At 37.9% G+C, this 17500-nt stretch overlaps 1 protein-coding gene across 2 annotated transcripts in view; it reads left to right on the top strand.

Annotated features, from left to right (window-relative positions):
* The window catches only part of srrm3 (serine/arginine repetitive matrix 3), a 106218-nt gene that overhangs the window by 73411 nt on the left and 15307 nt on the right, over positions 1–17500 (top strand). The window contains exons 4-11 of one of the 2 annotated variants that reach the window (XM_079871854.1): positions 189–317; positions 2140–2217; positions 2491–2559; positions 4474–4509; positions 4993–5043; positions 6347–6454; positions 7734–7914; positions 16003–16247. In XM_079871854.1, the coding sequence (XP_079727980.1) occupies positions 189–317; positions 2140–2217; positions 2491–2559; positions 4474–4509; positions 4993–5043; positions 6347–6454; positions 7734–7914; positions 16003–16247 (897 nt within the window). Of the gene's footprint in view, positions 1–188; positions 318–2139; positions 2218–2490; positions 2560–4473; positions 4510–4992; positions 5044–6346; positions 6455–7733; positions 7915–15999; positions 16248–17500 lie in introns of both variants that reach the window. The other variant, XM_079871853.1, reaches the window with a different exon arrangement.

Raw genomic sequence — 17500 nt, 5'->3', positions numbered from 1 at the left:
CCTTTAAGTGTTGACATGCATTATAGTATAGAGTTATAAAATTAGAGACTCTTCTCTACAGGAGTCAAATAGATCATGGAGTTTTTTCACATCTGAGAAGCATGCAGGAGACGAGCCAGAATAGCTCATCACTGCATTTTACACCAACGCAGGTCACGACCTTTGACCTTTCCCTCCTGCATGCACAGGGTCAGGCTGCTTCCTCACGGGGATGAAGATCATGTGGAAAATGCCGCATACATTGACGGCTATGAGGAACACTACGAGTGGGATGGAGAATATTATGAGCAAAATTCAACAGCCTACGACGACTCCAGGTAAAGTGAGAATCACCTACACACACACTGAGAGACATTCTTGTGGAGGTTATTATTGTATTAAAGGGGTGGTTGATTATGATTTGACTTGTCTAACTTTAGTTAGTGTGTAATGTTGCTGTTTGAGCATAAACAACATCTGCAAAGTTACAACGCTCAAAGCTCAAAGCAAAGGGAGATATTTGCTTTTAAAGAAATCACTTTTTAAGGACTACAACAAACGGCTGGTAGAGACTACACCACATTCCTCCAGAGTTAGTGACATCACCAACCCTAGAATTTACATAAACCCCGCCCCCTGAACACGAGTTATAGATTATCAAGACAGAATATGCTAATCAGTGACTAGAAGATAACTAACACATCAGCTTCATAAATTCATCAACTAACCATTCAGAAATGTCCTGTTGCTTCTACATGTTGTCACTTCTTCTTGAGTCTCTCCATCATTGTCTGACTCCGGTTTGAACATAAAAGGCTAAACGTTTTAGAAATTTTCAGTGCATGTGTGTGTGAGGTAAAAGGACACAAGCTCTTGAAGCTCCGCCCCCTGTGCCGGGAGCAGCAGCTCATTTGCATTTAAAGGAACTGACACAAAAACGGTATGTTTTTGCTCACCCTCAAAAAGTGACAATTTTAACATGCTATATAAAAATATCTGTGGAGTATTTTGAGCTAAAACTTCACACACACACTCTGGGGACAACAGAGACTTATTTTACATCTTGTGAAGGGGCATTATACCACCTCTTTAAGCATCATTGATCCTTCACTAAGTTCCACCATTATTTGTTACAGTTGCTAATTTTTTACAGAACGTTTCTTAGAAATGAACTGGAGATGCATGTTCATATTTAGTAAAAGATGCTCCTAAAGTGATGCTGATGGATTAAATATGATTATTACTATTAAAAATATGGTACACTTTAGTTTAGGGTCCAATTCTCACTATTAATAGCTGCATATTATCATGCATATTACTAGGATATTGGCTGTTTATTAGTTCTTATAAAGCACATATTAATGTCTTATTCTGCATGATCATATTCTACATCGCTTAATCCTACAATACCTAAACTTAACAACACCCTTACTAACTATTAATAAGCAGTTATTAGGAGTTTATTGAGGCAAAGTCATAGTTAATAGTGAGAATTGGACCCTAATCTAAAGTGTGAACAACAATATTAATAAAAATGTCCTTAATTTTCCTCAATAAATACATATGCACTATAAAGCAAAATAACTAGATTGCAGATAGACTAGATAAACCTGCTTTCCAAAAAGAAGTAACAACGTAACAGAATTACTTATATGTGACCCTGGACCACAAAACCAGTCACGAGTCGCACAGGTATATCTGTGGCAATAGCCAACAATACATTGTATGGATCAAAATTATCCATTTTTCTTTTATGCCAAAAATCATTAGGATATTAAGTAAAGATCATGTTCCATGAAGATATTTAGTAAATTTCCTACCGTAAATATATAAAACATTTATTTTTGTGAGTGAATGCAGCACAATCGCCAACATAAATGAACAACTTTAAAGGAGATTTTCTCAATGTTTCGATTTTTTCGCACCCTCAGATTCCAGATTTTCAATAGTTGTTCAATAGTTCAAATATTGTCCTATCCTAACAAACCATACGTCAATGGAAATCTTATTTATTCAGATTTCAGATGATGTATAAATCTCAGTTTCAAAAAAATTTACCCTTGTGACTGGTTTTGTGGTCCAGGGTCACATATTAAGAGTAACCTAATGGAAAGCATTAATAACATTACCCAGCACTGCATTTCTTGTCTTCCACACAAGATCCAAAAGGAAATCCAGCAGTTCACCTTCCCCTCGGCCAAAGAAGAGGAAAAAGAAGAAGGCAAGAAGACACAGTCGGTCAGTTTGCTCTCTGACTTCATATTGTGTCATATTGTGAAGCATCATATTGTACACCAAAGTCAATACACACCCGGCAGACAATATACAGAGCGATGTGAACAAACCTCTCACTCTAGGCAGGAGAACTAGTCATTGTAGCAGGAAAAACTAAAATGCAAGAGTAAAAAAGGCCAAGAAGAACTTTTAATGTAATGATATTTTGCCAATGAAAAAATGGAAGAATATGATGGAGTGATATTTCATCCGTTGTTGTGTTTGTTTGACTCACAGAGCCGACAGCCCTTCTCCCACCCGCAGAGACAAGAGGAAGAAAAGTGGAAAGAAACACAAAAAAGACAGGTGTGTGTGTGTATGTGTGTGTGTGTGTGTGTGTGTGTGTGTGTGTGTGTGTGTGTGTGTGTGTGTGTGTGTGTGTGTGTGTGTGTGTGTGTGATTATGCCTTCACACAGGTGTACATCATTCACTGCTGAGTGACTGGATTTAATAGGAGAAACTGTGAAAACACGAGTAAAACAAACGATTATCAGTTTAAACTGAAGCTTAGACTCGATATAGTGTTTCCTTACAACTCACCAAAGATCCAGTGATCATGGATATCGACATGCAGCAGGAATCATGTTTCCTGACATTTATATCAGCCGGATTTCCACGCCGGGGAAATGCATAAAGCAAATTTGCCTGTGAACGCTTTATATAATTACAATACAGGTCTAAATCCATGTGATCACTAACAGTATATCAATGTTATATATATCATCATATCGTTCAGCACTAAAACTTGTGTAGTTTTTTGTCAGTGTTTATTTAAAAACATCCAATTATGCAGAATATACAATGGTAAATATTTAATTGATGAGTTGATATACCTATATTTGTACAGTCAACCTCAATGCTTTTTCCCTTTTTAGATGTGTTTTGTGTGTTTTTCACGGCATTCGCACTGAAAACCAATACAAATACCAACATAACCTACTACATTAGCCAAAACATGTGTGTTAGCAGCACAGTGTTAGTACCCACAATGCAATGCACTAAATCTGAACTTCCATTTCTAATGACAGGAATAAACCAACCATGATATTAACCACTATGTTATTTATCTGTTGCCAAATAACAGTTTAGATATTTGCACAAAAAGTTGGAAAATAACATTTGTATTTCAGACTAAATCAAATATGCAATATATGTACACATTGTTTTCCTTTTTTATCATTTTTTTTTTCCATATAGTTGGCATTATACAGTATATACTGTGTACTTCATATTCGGAGCACAGTGTCAGATTTTATTTTTCATTTTTGACAGAGAAAATGTCTCTTTGAAGAGTAACTTGGGCAGATTTAAACTGTTCTCGTTAATATTTTATTATCAGGATTTTGACCAGAAACATCAAGGAGGAGGGCAACTAAACTCAAGCTCCAAAAATAGACATATATATAAAAGCATGTTTTACACAAATACCTTTCCGCGTTCATAAAATATTCATAATATTGTTATGTCAGGAATATCTACAGAATTTTGTGCTTTTGCAGCCATAAAATGTCCTAATTATTAATAGATGGGATGTCTCAGCATTTTAGATGCTCGTATTTCTGTCTGTCTTTCTATTATTACACACACATCTCACGTTACCCTGACAGCTTTATTACAACTTTACCTCTTCTGTGCTTTTCCCATGTCAAAAGAGCATGACAGGACTGACGGATGCTTATATTATAGTGTACACACTTCGAAAACATGGTGGATTCCTGTGTTAGATGTCTTATCAAAGCAGCTTCAATACTGTCAGACTGTGTGTGTGAGGGCAAAAGTGTGATAGACAGTCAGAAATTGTAGGAGGTATTTCTCCTTTCAGTACGGATTGAGCAAAGTCATTTAAAGGTGAAACTGTGGTTTATATGGTGTGTTAAATCACACAAACGAACCCCATATCTTGCAACCAAGGCTATTAATACAGATGCACTGTAACTGTTGTCCTGTCTTTATCACAACATACAGATAATCACACTTAAACATTTGTGAATGCCATTGCATTAGACATACAATATCATTTAAATGCTAACTTGTCTTTGAATCAGCTGGTGTTTCTGTGATTTTAGGTGGATGAGTGAAGCGAGTTTTCCTTGAATTATCAACACTAGATCTATTGTTTTATGACATTCAGACATGTTTAAGTGTAGCAGCACTTACTGCAAAATCCCCTGATGTAAACAGCTGGCGATCACAATCTAACACCGAATCCCTCTGTCTCAGGTCCACATCTGGCTCGAGGAGGAAGAGGAGACACAGGTAAAACACTGAGCTATTATGAGATATGCTTTAGAGTAGATTTGGGAACTGTTCTGGACTCATATTAGTGTTCCAGAGCCGAAATCCGCTTTAAAGTCTGTTCATTTTGCTTATATGTGCTGTTCGATGAATTGATTATACAATAGACTGGCCTAGAAAGCACTCATTCAATAATAGTCTCTTTGAGCGGTTGAGACAGCACTGAAGAAAATAGCAGAAAAGTAATAAGTATTGATCATTTCACAGACATAACTCAGAAAACAAGGCAGAATATTCAGATTTGCTCATGGGCGTTTATTTAATATTTATTTAACCAATGATTATTTATTTCAAGGGCTCAGAGATGTAGATGGTACCTTGTAATCACTTTAAAAACTTTAGTCTGTTTTGCATCAGACTGATATAAATCCTTCGATTACACTTGAATTGAAGACTTTTATGCTCCACTCCTGTTTTCAGTTCTTGCTCTTTTTCTCCTTTCAGATCCGGCAGCCCCAAAATCAAACACAAAGACAAGAGCAAACAGAAGAAGAGGTGAGTGATGTTTACTTTTCTGAAAAGATCAAATGTCCAGTTTTACGTGGCCTCAATCTGACCATGAAAATCCAATGCATTGATTACAGAGTTCCATTTAATTATATTATGTTTTTAAGCAATCAGAGTTGTAATTTTTGACTTGGGATTGTAAACTGGCACCTTGGAACAATCTAGAATACCTTAGAAACTACCGGGCACTGACAACCACTCAAAACATTTTAGCAACTGCATAGCAACACCCTGGCAACCATCTACAACACCCTAGAAACCATCTAAAACAACCTAGTAACCACTTAGCAATACACTGACAACCACTCAAAACATTTTAGCAACTGCAGAGGAACACCCTGGCAACCACCTACAACACCCTAGAAACCAAATAAAACAGTAACCACTTAGCAATGCACTGACAACCACTCACAACACCCTAGTAGCCATCTAGAATACCTTAGCAACTACCTAGCACTGACAACCATTCGAAACATTTTAGCAACACCCTGGCAACCAACCACAACACCCTAGTAACCATCTAAAACACCCTAGCAACCACCTAGCAATGCACTGACAACCACTCAGAACATTTTAGCAACTCCATAGCAACATCTTGGCAACCACCAACAACACCCTAGTAGCCATCTAGAACTCCATAGCAACCACCTAGCAATGCACTGACAACCAGTCAAAATATTTCAACAAATGCATAGCAACACCCTGGCAACCACCCACAACACCCTAGTATCCATCTAGAATACCATAGCAACGACCTAGCACTGACAACCACTTGAAACATTTAAGCAACTGCATAGCAACACCCTGGCAACCACCTACAACACCCTAGAAACAAAAAACATCTAAAACAACATAGCAACCCATTAGCAATGCACTGATTATCAGTCAAAATATTTAAACAAATGCATTACAACACCCTTGCAACCACCCACAACATCCTAGTAACCATCTAGAACACCCTAGCAACCAACATGCAATGCCCTGACAACCACTCAGAACTGTTTAGCAACCGCATAAAAACAGCCTGGCAACCTCTTACAACACTCTAGTAACCATATAGAATATCCTAGCAACCAACTAGCAATGCCCTGACAACCAGTCTAAACATTTTAGCAACTGCATAGCAACACCCCGGAAACCACCCACGACACCCAACACGCACTCAGTTTCATTTAGGCCATATGCATGGATTGTTTATAAAGGATTTCCTGCGAGAGTGACTGAAGCGCTGTGGCTGGAGTGTGTGAGTGTGTGACCTCTGTGTGTTTGTGTGCTTGTGTGTTTCCCGCAGGTGTTCAGGCGATTCTCCCAGCAGGAGTTCTCAGCACAGAGGCAGTTGCTGTAGTTCCCGCAGTGGATCCGTCTCCTCCACCGCCAGCCTCTCCAGATCACCCAGCAGGTGCCTCTTATCTCCATTTCACAGGCCCTCGCACAAACACTCACCAGGGCGAACATAGTTTCTGCCAAAATACCATAGTTACTACAATAAGACTGTGGTAATGTGGTATTAGCCACCACTTTCATCACAGAAAGGGGAGTCAAAATGACAGAAAAGCTTCTTACACGGTTGGAAGCACGGCTTGACATTGACATTTTTGCTAACTCTGGCTAGTGGTTACCAGCCACTCAGCATTTGCACTGGCCAATTTTTGACATCAATACCACAGGGAAAAACTGCCATAGATATTTCTAATATCATCTCATAACTTGGCATGAGGCTGCTATCACTTTAAGACCTGACGCACTGATCCAATATATTGTTACACATGCGTTTTCTTTCTCAGCTGTTTACATTCACTTAAAACATAACTGACTGTGTTTGCGTGAATACTCGCCAAGAACGGCATTTTGACATTATTTTGTGTGTATTTGACTGTTTAAGCGCAATAAGCAGCGAAAAAGATCTGCGTTTAGTTCTGAGAGACAGCTTTATATGCGCGCAGTGTGGGTGTGAGGGAATGAGTAAAATTATGTGCAATACGCACAATCCCACGCCGAAATTCAAGCCCTGTAACAGCATCAATATTCATCCGGAGCAAGTGAGTGAGTGGAGGCGGGTTTGTGTGTCTCTCGCTGTCGGAGAGATGAGAGAGATAAAGAACAGCTGGTATCATCCCAGTAAACAATTACCGCCTTTTCAACGTTGAAATATGGTTGGAAATAAGTCGGTCCGCCTTGGACTGGTTTCGGCCGGCTACGTGTTTTCAACTGATCATCTAAGACAGGATAAAATAACGGAGAAAAACAAACTACCAAACCATGTTCATTATTATCTCAAATAAATGTAAAGAGTTTTGCATATTCCATCAAGACGTTGAAGATCGACCTGTTTTCAACGTTGAAAAGTCGTAATTAGACGTTGAAGATTTACGTCTTTTCAACGTCTAATAGACGACTTTTTGCTAGCTGGGATGGATCTATTCTGCGGGAAATGAGTATTGGAAGCGTTTCAGTATCGATATGTATCGAAAAATCTATATTTTTGACAACACTACATTGCACTTAGTTTATTACTTCAGATGCCTTTTTAAAAGACTACAATTGAAAAATGTGTATACAGTATTATACATAAAATACACACGCATTTGACAGGTGTTGATGTCAAGCCCTGTTTGGAAGGAGATTGTGTGCTCTCATTGTGCTCTTAAAATCAATCCGTCTTCAATCTGACCTCTCAGATCAAATGCAAAGTGCAAGAACGACAGGCACAAACAGGAGGGAAGTCACTCGGCCCACACCCCCCCGCCGTCCCCCAGCGCTGACCAGCCAATCACGTGGCAGAACGGGAACCACAGCGTCCGTGTCCGCAACGGCAAAGATTCTGGAGCCAATCACACGGAGGCGAATAAAGGGAACGATGTATGTAGTCTCCTCTACTTTATCTCCATCTGTTTTCGGCCGTTTAGACAAATAACCCCACACACACACACACACACACACACACACCTCGTCCAACTGTGTGAGCTGACTCTATACACCTCTTTTCCCTCTTTGGCTCCATTTTGTGAGTTTTTCTGTTCTCAAGCCATTTTTGTGTTCATTGGGAAGGGGTTTTGTTTTGTCGAGGCAGATGTCCATCATGCTTTATTTCACGTATGAGCCATGTTGACTTTTTCAGTTCTAGAAAGAGAATGAATGGAAATGTTGAGGGTCGACTGGATCTTTTTTTTATATATATATATATATATTAGTGCTGTCAAACCATTAAAATATTTAATCGCGATTAATCGCATTAATGTCATAGTTAACTCGCAATTAATCACATTTTTATCTATTCTAAATGTCCCTTGATTTCTTTTTGTCCCATTATTTTTTCTCATTTTAATGCTCTTATCAACATGGAAAAGTGGATCAGCTTGCTTTATGCAAATGTTTTTTTGATTGAAAACACATTGGCATATACTGTAGTGTTCAATTTCACACTAACATTCTCACTCGGAGCAAATAATCGCGTCAGAGAATTTGCATCAGCTGTGTGTGTGCTTGGCCATCCAGTGGTGTTTCAGACTGGACGTGCTGCGATGATCGCTCAGTTCACAACGACAAAACACACAGATCACTTCGGTCTAGTCAATGGAACCATTTGGCAACTTTTTAAAAGTAAACTTTCCATTCAGAATCTTATTGGCATCCATTTCGGCGTCTCGTGCTCGCCATCCACTCAAAACGTAACGTTAGCCTACTACTCTTTGGCCGGTGTGTACGCCCAAGTGTGTGCGGCGTGCCTGTCGTTTTGTGTCCGGTCTAGCTAGATCCGGTGTGGTGTTGTAGTTTTTCTAACGTTACTAGATGTTGCGACGGCATGTGAAAAAAACTACAAAGTTTGCTAGGCCAAAAAGAACGTTAATCTCGCGATAAAAAAATTGATGCCGTTAATAACGCGTTTAACTGACAGCACTTATATATATATAAATATACATCGGAAACTAAACAATGTGCAACATATGGGTTTTCATGGACGCACCAGCTCCATCCGTCACCGAAGACATAAGTTAACGGTTATGGGATCTTTCGACTATTGATTTACATAAAGCATCTATCGCCAGTAACTCTATGGCTGGGGTTGGATAACGTCCCATGAAAAAGACATTTGTGAAAGCATGTTGATGCCTCGATCAGATTAAATATAGATATTTTGGTGACACTTTACATTAAGGAATTTTCACACTTGAGGAATCTTTTCATGGTTCCTATAACCAATGGCGGAAGTATCCGCTTTTTAACGATTTTAGTAACTAAATTAGCTTCTACTTCCAACTATTTTCAGTGTGTGAACAATCATGAACAAACAATAAATATAACATCAACAAAGATTAATAAATCATTTTAAAACATATATATATTGTTAAATTTTGAGTTAATCTTAACTAATGCATTAACCGATCACATTCGACCTTATTGTAAAGTGTTACCGATATTAATATTAATATTCCTGCTCATGCTAGGTCTGAGCTTGAGGTATAAAACACACGTTTGTTTGTAGGCTTTTCTAATCTTGTATTATTTATTGTATCCCACAAAATTTCAGAGACATCAAGAGGGGAATTCACTAAGATAGCTTCTTTTATATAGTAATTGCACCAGATTAATTGCATCTGTGCCGAAAGAATGGCATCAGCTCAGTTTAAATATGCATGACGTCATCTGTATGTATTCATACAGTCACACGATATCAAATATGGCCACAAGACCTCGTTTATTTAGCTAAACCTTGACCTGCGTTTGGAGAGACTTACTGTAGCAATGAGGAATTGTACAGGTATCCGGTCACACTTATCTGGGACAGTTTGCATGCAGTTTTTCAGAAGTTCTCATGCTCTCTTTCTCTTTTATTTGCTCAATTCATCCCTCTGTTTTGTTGATTTCTTGTCCTCTGTGAATTCACATGATCTCTTCCCACGAATAAATGCCCAAACTTTTCTGTCTTGTTTGTGTAAAAAGCACTCATATGATTTGGAACTGGATCGAGTAGATTAAATGGGTATGTCTTTTCTTGTCAATACAGTTGAAACTCTCATTTTCTGCTCAGTTTTACCGTAGCCACCCTTTACCAGATGTGTATCAGGTGTTCAATGAGCCGATGATCTGTGACCCTGCAATAAGATTGTACTTACTGATCATGTTCTTTAATGTAAGGTGAAGAATTATCAATCATGAGCCGATGGTTTTCATTGGCCAATCCCTCAGACGCTTTTAGCCAATCAGCTGTCATTCCTGGTTCTGCTGAGAGGATGAATGAGTCTGAATGGTACAATCACAGATAAGAAATCTGTGGATGCTGCATTTGGCTGATCCGGATCCGTCATCAGCACCGCCGTCTCGGAAAGGTCAATAAATCCAAACATTAAAGGCCATATTTCAGTTTATTTCAACAAGTCGTTCCACTTTATAGAGTGTGTCGCTGCACGGTATGTTTTATTATCAGATTAGTCATTTGCAATAATGAAAATTACAACACAACAACCATTTTTCAATAAATAAAAGACTGATATCATTTGATAAATGAACAGATATATTTCTGGATATACAATAATATTTATTTTTGTATGGCTAGATAACAAATCTACTGGATATTATATTCAAAAACATAATATGTCTGTTAATATTAATAGTAAAAATGTCTTTTTGAGCATAATTAGAAAAACTACAATGTTCCAATAAAATGTAAATTATTTTAGTTTACAAATGAAATAATTTTTTCTACAATTTACATGATACTACAACTTTTCTACAATAAATACCATAAAAAACCTAATGATGTTGGGTAAATTAACAATTATATTTTGTTTTTATATGTAATGTCATGTTTTTGAATGGCTACATTTAAAAACATAATATGTCTGTTCTTTTACCCGGCAATATCAATATCAGTTTTTTATTTATTGTACAAACGTTATTTTATGTGTAATATCCAAAAATATATAATATATTTGTACATCTTATTTAGAGCTCTGTTATGATGATAACTATACCATAGACAAGTGTTTTACCAATACTGTTTCATTTTCATCTGCAATGTGCAGATTTGTATGATATATTTTTGCAGAATGCACCTGTTGATTCATATTAAAGACTTTAGATATAGAAAGATAGTGCACTAATATTACTTATGAATGGGAGAAAGAGCAACGCACAAAATGGTGGAATAAGTCCCGCCTTCTAAATAAAAGAGCCAATCGCTGATTGGTAAAGTCATCTTAAAAGTCATAGGAAAGTCATTTAAATGTGAGTTCAGCGAGCATTTTATAGATATAAATATATATACAGTTATATACTATATACAGTTATATAGCCTTCCCTTGAAAGTGACTTTGCTCATATTGACCTTTCCAAAATGGTGTATTCATGCTGATGTGTTATGAAAATTAGACCAGATGCTAATCAGATTATGCTTTGAGAGTGTAATTCCCTCAGATCTTCCTAAAAATCAAAAGCAGCGTGCAGATCGCAGCATCTAGCTCTTCATTCACATCTGTGGTCAAACAGGCGACAGATTCATCAATTCTCTCGTGTGGCTGTCAAATCTTTCCACTGACAAGAGCCGGTTCAGTGCCATTGGTGATTTACGACGGTCTTCATTGACATGGTTTCTAATGCTCACTTGTAATTGTATATTATTTCAGTAGCACTTGATATATATACACATATATGATATATTGTATAGTTTGTTTTCTTCCTGTCAATATTTGAGTGGTGTAATGTTTGTCTAGATGTTTGACAGGGACAAACGGACGCTCAGTAAACATTAGCCAGCTAAATAGGCCCGATAAAGAAGTCATTTAGTAAAGTCGTTACACTAAAAGGGACCCAAGCCATTTGGATTATTCACGATTCTCTGAACCCAACCCAATGTGGCATCTTTGCTCCCTTTGCTGAAAGACTCTTGACAATTGCTGAGAGCAAATACACTGTCGTTGTAGACGAACAAGCTCTAAATTCTCATTGTGCATGCAGACCAATACGAATCAGGCTTTCTGAACGTGACTGGGGTCCCTTTGAGATGTTAGTTGTCCATCTTAGAAGACACCACTCCACCCAACACCCCTCTCCCTTCACCCGTCCATCTGTGCTGTCCGTTGTCCCGACATGCTTTCTCTTTCCCCATCAAACCACATTCCACATGCATGGCCATCAATACTTACGTTCCTCCTAGCAAAGTTCGATTTGTTGAGATCTTGTCATACGATGTGCACATGTGTCCGAGCGAAAAAGACAGACTGCTTTCCGAGTCTCTTATTTCAGATTGATTTCTCAGTTTGATTTGGTTTCGGGGTTTTTTTGTCTCAAAACGTTTTATTTTTTTTTATTTATTTTTTGTATGTCCACTCTTTTTTTTGTTTTGTTTGCCTTGGTTTTTTGTTGGAATTGTCTCCTTAGTCTGTGGATCAATTTATCTTAGCCTGGATACTAAAAGAATTCATTGTCTTTTTCCCATTTCGCTGCGGAGAATTTTCCTTTCTCCTTTTTGTTTTTCCTTTTTCTTCCTTTGTTTTGTTGATATTGCATACGTGTCACTGATTGAAGCGGAAGGTAGGTAACGCTCTGCCTACGCACGTGGAGAATGTGACAAGCACCCTAGCTTGACATCCGTGTCTCTCTCTCTCTTTTTCTCTTTGTTTATCTGAGGAAAACCAAAGGTTGGCGGGTTGATTTTCATTGTTTTCCTTTTAGAACTGTTTGCTCTTCTTTCATTCTCTATTTCGCCCTTTTTTTCAATCTGATATCTACCTTTGCTTTCATGCTTCAGTCTTCAGTACACTGTCCTCCCCACAGGTCCATCTCTTGTCTGCGTTTTGTTTATTATTATTATTATTATTATTATTAATATTTTTCGGTAGAATGCATTTCCTGTCTGTGTCGCATTCCTTTTGTCTTTGGTGAAATGGTACGTGTCATATGATTTGGTCACTTTCCCTCCTTTTATTTAATTTAATTATTTTTTTTATTTTGATTTTTTTGATACATAAGGGCTGCTTCTGAAGTATTTGAGGTTTATTGTTTTCATCCGCTATATATATATGGTATTATAAGGTTTTTTTTGTTTGGTTAAGTTAGTGTCTGAGAAATCTGCTTCCTTTTGATGCTAATAATCATCATTATAATGTCCCTGTTTTAATCTATGGCATTGTGGTTAAAGAAACAGATTGCTTTGCTCATTAATAAAATTTCATTAGCCCTATTTCAGTCTATTTCAAGACCCCATGAAATCCAAATCAAAGTTTTGTAGCATTCAGCTAACATGTGTGGCTTTAAGTTCATCCAGATGCGTGTGTACTACTAGTAATTGACATGTTTTGTCCAATTAAATGCTCTCTAGAATGAGTATGTTCCTCTCCGTAAATTAAAAATACCCTAATCAAAAACAAATCATGATTAGTCTGTCTTTAATTGCACTAACACTCTTTAGGCTATTTCCTTTCCCAAACACAAACAAACAAACTGGAAGTGGCTGGAATTTTAAAAAGCAATCAAGTTGTCAAATGTTGTTTTGCTAAAGGAGTGTCAACTTGTTGGCAAAGGCTATTTACACTAGCTCCGCCCACTGACGTCTGGCCCAGACCAAATTATGGAAGATGCTATAGCTAGTTCATCAACAGAAAGTTTTGATGCAAACCGAACACGCTCTACTCCCTTTTCCCGTCACATCTCAGATCTGAAAGGTATTAATACATGCGATTTTCACTTGTTGTAAATAGAATCTTTTCCTATTTAAACTGAGCGTAAATTGCAGCTATCGCTCAGAAAATATGCTTTTTTCACTTATAAATATCAAAATATTTGAAAAAATTATAATTAACCACAAATTGTACAATAATAAATATTAATAATTATGTATGCATGTTGTACCTTTCAATTTTGATATTATGTGGATCTTGATTTTTTATGTTTTATTTTTTTTGCATCAAAGTAAAGGAAAGTTTTGGGTGATGAAAATGTGTCATGAAAATGAGATATTTTTTAACTTTATTGCCCTAAAATATGCTTCATCATCTTTATGCAAAATGCAATTTCTTAAATCCTTCCTTTGATTTTGGGATCCATTATGAGACAAACATGTCCTTGATAAGTTTTTGCTGTTTAAATGCATGAATGTTTCACCAATCATTACTACATATTTGGGTCTTTAGTGACCCGTATCCACGGATGGATCTCTAACTACCACAATAGTGTCAAACTCTCCTGATATTTTAATAACAATTACAAAAGAATAAAATAAAGCATATTTTGATACCTTTTGGATCTTGGAAGGGTTGAATTTGAGCCGATGCTTTTCACAATCATTTCCCAGTACATTCAGCATCTGGCTCATATTCGCCATCTCAACCATATTCTCTAAACTATTGTCTTCAAAATCAATATTTTCAGCTTCTTCACCAAATCTACCAACACTAATTCTCGATTCGTACAGTCCTCTGCAGTAAATCGCCAAGCCATTTCAATCTTCGCTAATGATACTAGTGTGATCTTTTGTTTTATGACTGCGGTAATTATGAGTGAAACATCACATTATCATTGTGTACCAGACATCGCCACCTGGAGGATTAAAGGTAAACTGCACTCATCAGAGATTCAACTATTGTGCGCAGAAACAATACTACATTCCCCGGGTCACTAGTGACCCTATAACAGAACACAGACATTATTTTAGCTTTTTGTTTTTTCTTGTTATATTGTTAAGAAGGAATGGGTTGAGGAATACTAATATGTTTGATATCTAACTTTAAAAACGAATGACGTAGTGAATAGCGAATGAGTAGTGAATGATGTCCCGGGTCGATAAAGACCCCAGGTATAGGGTTTAAATAAGAAACACAAGCCAACATTACTGTAGGTAATCAGCAATAACAGCTCATTGAGCCATTTCATGGGGTCTTTAATTTACTTTACTTTTTTTAAACTTTTTTGTTTTTTTACTGAGAAACTGGTGAAGCGAGAGCATCCGTTCGTAACTCACTCTTAAAGTTTTAAAATCGCACCGATAAAATGCACTCAAACTGTCCCAGCCCACACACTGTGAAATCCGTTTGAATTTGATTTATTTTGTGTGTGTGTGTGTGTGTGTTTATTTATTTATTTATTTTTTTCTCTCTCTCTTTGGTTTGATTTTCATGCATTGTTTCATACTCACTATCCAGGGAAGGGTGTTGTGTCTTTTTCTCTTGCATTTTGTGAATCTAATGATGCACTTATGTTGCCCCACTTTTCCCTTCTCTTCATACCTTACCTACTAAAGGAGGGAATACCACTTTATTGGTAAGTGGATGTTAACCAAAAGGGAGTTGAAAAAACAGAATAATCATTTAAAAAGCTATTAAAACAGGAAATGGGTCGCTGTTCACATCTCAGCAATTGTCTGCAGGACAAAACAAATCCACAAGCAAGTTCTATTGAGTAGAAGACCAAATGTTTTCTAATTCGATTGAATCTATTCTTGTGAATCTTTATTTCGTTCCTTCCATTTCTGTGATGTTCCGTCAAGTTGTCTATTTTAATTTTCTAGTTTTATTTTTCACCTTTTTGTTTGTAGCTCTTTCTGAAAAATTGAAAAAGTCCTCTTTCTCTTTCTCTCTACTGTATATATTCCAGTCTCTCTGAACTTATTTTCTTTCACAGTTACGCATATATATATATATATATATTTTCCCTCTTTCCCCTCTTTTGTTTCGATTTTCTTTTTTCGGGACTATTCTTTTCAAATCATTATGGTTTTGCATGCCGAGTATTGCATGCGCTGCACAATAGAGGACTGTCTATAAGCCAGAGAACAATCCTAGCACTTTCTTTTAGATATTTTTTTGGCAAGTACACGATAACGCTCTTTCACCCAGGAGGAAAAAGAGTCTAATTTCACTGTTCTCTTTCTGTTTTGTTTTTTTTGTTTTTTTTGTTTTTTCACATTTATTTCTTTTCCCCTTTGGTTTGTTGGTTATACTTCATCTACAGAAGCTCGGATCTCTGGCTCCGTCTCCTTCGAGCGCTTCTCCTCATCTGAGAGGTGTCAAACATCACTCCGGCGTTCCCAAGAGTCCCGGAGGATCCGCGTTCCCGACGGGAGAGGACGACAGGCCGGGCTCAGAGTCATCCGGGAGACGCAGCGGGAGGCCGAGGGTTCGAGAGAAAGCGTCTCGCTCACCGGCGCACAGCAGCGACTCCCAGCGAGAGACGCACGCTAAAAACAAGAGTCAGAAGAAGTAAGAACAGGGACAATCTTGGACATGTTTTATTGATTGAACTTTATGTCTTAAATCTCTACTTTAACACTGTGGGCCCTATCTCACACCCAGCGCAATTGACTTTGTACAGCGACGCATGTGTCATTCCTATTTCTCACCCGACGCACAGCGGACTTTTCCCTCCACAGACGCACGTCGGTAAATTAGGGAATGAACTTGCGCTCCCGGGGGCGGTTCAGGGAAAAGAGGAGGCGTGTTCTGGCGCAAACGTTCCCTGGTGCTATTTTGCAGTTTCAGAAAACAATTCCGCCACTGACCAGGAGAAACCTCGTCTAAAGTCAGTGGTGCGTTCAGATGCTATTTTAAAGGAGAACTCCGGTCAATTTTTTTGTATATTTGGAGTGCTGTCAGTACAGAGAACAACTACAAAAATCGGTGTTGCCTACACCGTGTTATCCTCTTTTTAAAATTTGCACCCTGTTGACTTCAATGGGGCAAGTTTTAAACCTGCTTTTAGCCTCTTAACATCCTTGATGTGTCATTACAAGTGCACAGCCATGTTGAGTGATTCCTTCAGAGTGAACACGGTGAATCTGACTGCAGTAGATGTGAAAGATATGAATAAAAGTGATGTTAATTCAGCCAGCGCACATACCTGTGTTTTCATCCTGTTTTCGGTCGAAGTCCATAGTAATCGATTGTTGAGTTCACGCGCGTGATCATAGGTAACTAAACCTATGCGCGTGAACTCGACAATCGATTACTGTGGACTTCACGAAATCATTGTTGTGTCCATGAAGATGTGAAAAAATAGGCATAAATCTAGCTTACACATTTACCCAAATTATCATACGCCTGTTTAACCGAAGCTAATCTGGGTGTGTTTCTCCATCCCCAATGTCACTTCTCTGTGTTTTACGGCCCTGACGAGAACGTCGGTCTCCTCGGCTGTGAACCGCTCCTGCAAATCCGCCGTTATAATAGCAATCCGCCATGGAACAAGCGCGCCTGCTCTTAAAGGGAATGTGAGATGTCGCTCTGATTGGTTTATTTCACGTTACACCCAAGCCACACCTATGAGTAATGAAGCGACTTCAGACCAACACATTTTAGATTTGCGTCGGGCGCAAGAGTCATTTATCCCGCCGGTATAATAGCAACAGCGCCCGAGATCCGCCCACAAAGTTACTTGCGTTTGCGTTTGATACTTGCATTTCTGATCGTTAAAATAGGGCCCTATATTTTATACAAATCAATTATATTACTACAGG

This window comes from Squalius cephalus, assembly GCF_949319135.1.
Source record: "Squalius cephalus genome assembly, chromosome: 5".
Lineage (NCBI taxonomy): Eukaryota > Metazoa > Chordata > Actinopteri > Cypriniformes > Leuciscidae > Squalius > Squalius cephalus.
Note: the sequence above shows the minus strand (reverse complement) of the source record. Positions and strands in the feature narration are given on the sequence as shown.